Genomic DNA, 6,268 nt, shown 5'->3' with positions numbered 1-6,268 from the left:
CGCCCCCGCCCGGGGCTGCGTCCCGGCCCCAGCTCCTAGCCGGGGCTGCGGGCTCCGGCCGCCCGCCCCGCACTCCCCCCTCGCGCCCGGTGCGGCGCCCCCCGCCCCCATCCCTCCCCCTCCCCTTCCCACCTACCCACCCACCCTGCCGGCCCGTTACCCTCCGCCCGCTCCGGCTCCTGAGTAGCCAGCGGCCACCGGCTCCGGTAGCGGCGCAGAGCGACTCGGCGCGGCCAACTCGACCTTCCACGGGACCTGCGGAGCCGCGTCGGCATCGCTGCTGGGCTCCCGCCCTCGAGCAGTCCTCGCTCGCCTCCGGTCTCAGCTCGTGTGCCCGCGGGCCGGCGTGATCCCGCCGGGGCTCCCCGCGCTCCCCGGGCCGCGCGCCATGGGCAGCACCCGCTCGGCGCTGAGCTGCCTGTGAGTACCGCCGCCCCGTCCCCGCCGGCCGCGCGCCGCGCCCCTCGCTCACCCTGCGCCCCTCTCTCTCCCGCCCGCTTTTGTCTCCCACAGGCTGTTGCACTTGCTGGTTCTCTGCCTCCAAGCCCAGGTAAGGCGCACTGCGCGGAGGCGGGGGCCGGGGGCCGGGGGCCGGGGCCGGCGGGGAACGCCGGCTGGCCAAGTCGGGCCGGGGCACCAGGACCGCCGCTGCGGCCAGCGCGGCATGGCTGGAACGAACCTTAGAAAGCCAGCCCCGAATTATCCCGGGTCGGTAGCTAAGGAACAGAGAGGTAGCGCTCAGCACCAGGTCACACAGCCAGTGCGTGCCGAGGCTAGAACCCAAGGTCTCTAGGTCCAGCGTTGCCTCCCACGCGTTCTAGCCAGGTTGGGGGAGCTCCACGGGCAGCCACACCTGGCCGCCGAGGAAGGGGGCCGGTCGGGGCCAGGGAGAATTCTTGTCAGAAGTCCGGGTGGCTGGCTCGGGGACCCTCTCCGCGGCTCTCGGGGGAGGCTTGTGGCGGGTCTGGCGGAAAGATCAGGTGCCTAGGCCCTCTGCGCTCTCAACATTTGCTCCGTAAATTTGTCTTTATAAATGTCAGGGGTCAGGCAGCGCTGCCTCCCTACTTAAAAGCGCCCTGCTCTTCTAGGAAGGCCCGGGCGGGGGGCCTGCGCTGGGCAGGGAGCTGGCTTCCCTGTTCCGAGCTGGCCGCGAGTCCCAGGGTGTTTCCCAACAGGTGGGTCCAGATCCTTCCCCATCCCCCGGCTCATCCATGCTAGGCTGGATATGCCCGGCTCTCCTGGGTGGGGGTGGTAGCCTAAGCTGGCATGTTGGGGGGACCCCGCCCCTGCCGGCTGCCTGGGGCAGTGGAGGTGGGGTACAGGGCAATGGGGGCCACCGGGGCCCCTGGGCAGAGTAGCATTATAATGGCGTGTTGTGTATTTTTCAATTTCCTAAAGGTAACTGTTCAGTCCTCACCTAATTTTACACAGCATGTGAGGGAGCAGAGCCTGGTGACGGATCAGCTCAGCCGCCGCCTCATCCGGACCTACCAGCTCTACAGCCGCACCAGCGGGAAGCACGTGCAGGTCCTGGCCAACAAGCGCATCAACGCCATGGCAGAAGATGGGGACCCCTTCGGTAAGGCGAGCTGCACTGCGGCAGGGTTAGGGTAGCTTGTGGAACGTGCCCCCTTCCCCCGGCCGGCCTGCTGTGACTGGACCCACCAGCTGCAACTGTGTGGGCCAGGGGTCTGCAAGCTCCCCAGCTCAGAAGGCAAGGGGTTAAGGCAAAAAAGTGTTTTGGGGGTCAGCTGGAGAAAAGAGGGCTTGGGAAGGGACCTTGGGGAGCACTTGGCCCACAGGTGCCCCTTCCTTGCCCAGCAGATGAATGAATCCAGGAATTTCCCTCTACACCTCCCCCTTTCATACACCCCTCCCCAGCTGCAGGTGGAGGCAGAGGGTTCAGGGGGAGGGGGCCCAGGTTTAAGGGAAGCTCTTGAAAGAGGATATGTCGCCAGGGCCCACAAAAGGAGAGTGGGAAAGAGAAGGGAGAGAAGTCCCCCCAACTCTCCCAGCTTGGAGGGGGGGTACTGTGAACCTTTAAATGCTTTGATCAGAAGGGTCAATTACACATGGGGACTAGGCTTGGGAAGGGGCCCTGCCTGCTCCACTTACCCAGGAACCCAGGCGGTGGGTCAGAGCCGGGCTCCCGGCTCCCGGTGGGGTGGTGAGTACAGGGAGCTACTGCCGGGTGGAGAGGCTGAGGACTGATTGATTTCTAAAACATTCAATATTCCTGCCTTGAAACAAGGCCAATTTCCAGAGTCCTGATGTACCCGGAGAAAAGCAAGCCCTCTGGGCGGCTGGTGTTGTTTTTAGAGAGCGATTATTGTGAGTTTAAAAACCTTTAAATAATGACCAAGTTAAACAAGCATGAAAGCAGAGGGGAAGACTCTATTAAAATGTAATAAAAAGGTGAGGCATTTTAAGAGCTAAGAAGAAAAATGAAGAATGATATAAAACAGAAAAAGAACGAGCCTTTTTTTTTCAGATGTGGAGTTTGAAAAGAGTTGCAAGTCTGTAAATGTTAAAAAAGAGGTTCAAGATTGTTCTCTATGAATCTCTGGAGAGACCCCCGCGTCTGGCAGAGCGATTAAAACTCTTCTTACTTTCACCTTTTTAAACATTTCCTGAATACTTTCTCCTCTTCTCGAGCCAGTTTGGGGGATCGAGTATGTCTCGCTGCATTTTTTCTGCGTCGACGTAGCTGACTTCCCTTCAAAGCTGGAGAAGGAGACATAATTTTCCTGGGATAAATCTGTCACTGGGTGGAAGAATAGGTTTGAAAATGTTAAGCTTTCCAAAAGCCCGGTCGGGGAAGCCGCTGTACACTGCAGCCCCAGCTCCCCAGAAACATCCAGGAGGGAGAGTGGGGGCTCCTTGGGGGTGGGGGTGGAGGCGGCCTGCCCAGTGGCCGAGCTCCCCTGCTGGGCTGGCAGGGCCAGCCTACCTTCCCTTTGTCCCTCCAAACTGGCTGCTAGCTGCCCTTCTCAGCTTCCTAGGAATGGGAACGAATGCCTGCCTGGCTCCTTCTGGGTTTACTCCATCAGAGCAACTGGCCCAGCATCTTTGGCTTTTGGGGAGGGAAGAAGAGGCTAAGGTGGCCATGGAAGAACTTGTCCTCAGACATCAGAGGTCTGATGCCCGCTTCTCTCGTTACAAATCCAGGAGGCTTCCCAGCTCCTGGACGGCCCCTGCCTGCCCGGCAGGGGTGGAAGCTGGAGGGCCCAAGAGCAGAGACCTAGGGTGTGCAGCCAGGACGGGAAGAGTCTGGAAAAGAACAGCAGAGAGCTGCTTTCCTAGCTGCTTTCTTATGGGCCCCAGGAGGTGACAGAGAGGCCTACTCCATCCCTCGCTGCCCCGGTTTGGCCAGAATCCTCCGAGTGGGATCCTCTCGCCCTTCTCCCATCAGTGTCCTTCCAGAGCCGCTTTTTGCTCGGGAAGGCAGGCCGGGAGAGGGATGAGCAGACTGGCTGGGTCCAAGAGGAGGTGGGTGGGGAGAGGTGACAGCTGCATTTCCCCTCGGCTGACTTGGAGCCAGACTGAGGACTTGGCCGCTGGGTCCCAGCTCTGTGCTTATGTAAAGGGGGTGGGCAGCCACAGGCTGGGCATTGAGGACTGTCTTGCTGACCTTGGTGCCCATCTTCCCAGTAGTTTCAGAGACAGAGAAGGTGCCACCTTGTCCGTGTGGGCTGGGAGGCAGCTCTGGGAGTCCCGGAAGTGCTTTCTCAAGGAGGGGAGAGGCTGGGCGCTGCAGTTGGGAGGGTAGGAGACCCAGCTCCTTCTGTCCCATCCCAAAGGGCTAAGTCAGCCCTCACTGCCTTTTTGGGGACAGCCTCAAAGGGAGGAGTTACACAGAGAGTGGACAGGAATTGGCTTCTGTGGCAAGTTTGCTGTCTGAGGGAAAGGAGGAGGGGGAAGAAGGCACAGAATTCAGCTCCATGTTTTCTCCCCAGACTGAGGTGTGAGCATGCCTGATTTTTCCCTCTACACCCACAGAAAGGGCTGGGTCACTGGGGTGAGAAGCCTCGCTGCAATGGAGGTTGGAAAGACCACTGAGTTGTTGACTTCTGGACGCTGGCACTGGGGACTTCAGTGATTGGGAAGCCAGGGAAAGAGGCAGGACCCTCCCGCCAGTTTCTGAGTTCTGGGGAAGCAGCTGGCTGGGGGCTGTGTTAGGGAGAACTGTCCCTTCCCTATTGACTTCTCAGCAGAACAGCAGTGGGGAAGGAGAGGGGGCCAAGGCAGCGAGTTAGAACTCGAGCTACCAGAAACAGGAGAGGATGCTTTTACGCTTCGCCTCAGGGCTGGCGGTCACCACTGTACCCGGATGTATAAAGTGATCTGTGAGGCATGTGCAGATAATATTTTGAGTTGGAAGGATCCTCAGAGGTCTTTGGAGTAGCAGGAGAACTCTAGTCAGGAAACCTTGACATAGAAGTCATTACTGTCTAGTTTTAAAAGAGGGTATTTTCAGTTTGAAAGCCCCAAGACTCCTCTGCTGGACCCAGTTGGTATACCATGACCTTGCCCATCCCCCTCTGTAAGCCCAGGTGAGGGGCCCGAGGCCCGGAAAGGGGACTTGGCCTTACCTAGGGGGCTGAAGCCCACCTCTTGGGTACCTGGGCCTTGGAGCAGTTGCTGGTAGGATGTGACAAGTCCGCGAGCCAGCTGGGGTGAGGACATGGGACTGTGGGGGTGAGGGAGCTTCTAGTAACCTCCCTCCTCTGTTCTGGACAGCAAAGCTCATTGTGGAGACAGACACCTTTGGGAGCCGGGTTCGAGTCCGAGGAGCTGAGACAGGCCTCTACATCTGCATGAACAAGAAGGGGAAGCTGATTGCCAAGGTGAGGCCCCAGAAGAGGGGGTGGGGTGGGGGCTGGGGCTTGGGGAGCGGCCTGGGCTGGCCAAGCTCCTCCAAGATAGCCACAAGGTAGGCAGAGAGACACAGGGCCACCATGGGGTTACTTAATGATTGTGGGGGGCAGGGGGAGAGGTGAGGGAGAATGAAATTGCTTGAGAGATGAAAAGCTATAAAGGCAAAGGAGGAAGAAGGAAGGCTAGGGAAGAGGCTTGGGGGGGAAGGTTGGTAAATTCCATATATCTTTTTAACAAATCGCCAAATTGCTTTGCTATTATGTCCAATTACATGGTACCAGCATTTGGAATGTTCAGTAAGCCGCAGGCCCAGCCCCTCGGCCGAGCTCTGAAATGGCCCCATTAGTCACGGCTCCTCTCCAGCCTCGAGCTCCCCGCTTGCTGGGCTTCTGGGGCTTGGGGCTCAGCGCCTCCTCGGAGGCCTCCCCTCCCCCAGAGGGTGGCTGCTCAGGGGCCCTGGAGTTGGAATCCTGAGGGGCTGAGGGGGGCAGGTGGGGGAACGGGTGCTAGCGGCTCAGGCCAGACTGGTGGGCAGGAGGCCAGGGCAGGCAGGGTCTGGGCCCCCTCTCCGCTGCCTCTCTGTGTCGGGGCCCAGCCCTTTCGGTAGGTAGCCATGTGTCACTGCTGCCCGGGAGAACAGGAAGTTGCCGGGTGGGCTGCGGGTTGTGAGGGATTAGAGAGCGGGTGCCCAGGCAGGGGGTGGGGCTGCAGCTCCTGCCCACCCTGCCATCTGCTGGGGTGCCCACCTGCTGTCTGGGGCCGCCTGCCCTCTGCCTCTGATGGGGGGGGTGCTCCGGAGAGAGCCCAGTAACGCTGTGTCTGGCCCCCCTACCTGCAGAGCAACGGCAAAGGCAAGGATTGTGTCTTCACGGAGATTGTGCTGGAGAACAACTACACGGCCCTGCAGAACGCCAAGTACGAGGGGTGGTACATGGCCTTCACCCGCAAGGGCCGGCCCCGCAAGGGCTCCAAGACGCGACAGCACCAGCGCGAGGTCCACTTCATGAAGCGGCTGCCCCGCGGCCACCACACCACGGAGCAGAGCCTGCGCTTCGAGTTCCTCAACTACCCGCCCTTCACGCGCAGCTTGCGCGGCAGCCAGAGGACTTGGGCCCCGGAGCCCCGATAGGCGCCCGCCCAGCCCCTCCCGCGGCTCCCGGTGCAGAGATTTCCATCTCAGGGGAGCGAGCACAGACAGAGAAACTCAAGCAAGACGAGGTCTGCTCTACTGAAGGCTGGGGAGGAGCTGGGGGAGCCCCGGGTTCTAGTTGTTGATAATTGTTTGCTGTTGGGTTTTTTTTTTTTTTTTTAAACAAAAGAGAGGCTCTATTTTTGTATTCCACTTGGCTGTGGTGTCTTCTTAACTCTCAGGAAGGCCAGTTAGTGGCCA

General features: G+C 59.9%; 1 protein-coding gene across 4 annotated transcripts; it reads left to right on the top strand.

Annotated features, from left to right (window-relative positions):
• Positions 1 to 388: 388 nt before the first annotated feature.
• On the top strand, positions 389 to 6,007 carry FGF8 (fibroblast growth factor 8). 4 transcript variants are annotated; one of them, XM_054581729.1, is made up of 6 exons: positions 389 to 420; positions 514 to 550; positions 1,089 to 1,175; positions 1,432 to 1,579; positions 4,741 to 4,847; positions 5,717 to 6,007. In XM_054581729.1, the coding sequence occupies exons 1-6, from the start codon at positions 389 to 391 to the stop codon at positions 6,005 to 6,007; spliced, it is 702 nt and encodes a 233-aa protein (XP_054437704.1). The 4 variants fall into 4 exon arrangements, with proteins under 4 accessions (XP_054437704.1, XP_054437703.1, XP_054437706.1 ...); XM_054581728.1 differs by having other exon boundaries at positions 1,399 to 1,579; XM_054581731.1 differs by lacking the exon at positions 1,089 to 1,175.
• Positions 6,008 to 6,268: the final 261 nt, after the last annotated feature.

This window comes from Pteronotus mesoamericanus, unplaced genomic scaffold (genome assembly GCF_021234165.1).
Source record: "Pteronotus mesoamericanus isolate MK-2021 breed Mesoamerican mustached bat unplaced genomic scaffold, CSHL_Meso_final contig_657, whole genome shotgun sequence".
Classification (NCBI taxonomy): domain Eukaryota; kingdom Metazoa; phylum Chordata; class Mammalia; order Chiroptera; family Mormoopidae; genus Pteronotus; species Pteronotus mesoamericanus.
Note: the sequence above shows the minus strand (reverse complement) of the source record. Positions and strands in the feature narration are given on the sequence as shown.

Excerpts from the sequence above, each read along its gene's own strand:
- FGF8 (XM_054581728.1), top strand. The coding sequence starts at position 389 with ATGGGCAGCACCCGCTCGGCGCTGAGCTGCCT. Across the intron at positions 551-1,088 it reads TTCTCTGCCTCCAAGCCCAG|GAAGGCCCGGGCGGGGGGCC; the intron begins GTAAGGCGCACT and ends CTGCTCTTCTAG. Across the intron at positions 1,176-1,398 it reads CCCAGGGTGTTTCCCAACAG|GTAACTGTTCAGTCCTCACC; the intron begins GTGGGTCCAGAT and ends AATTTCCTAAAG.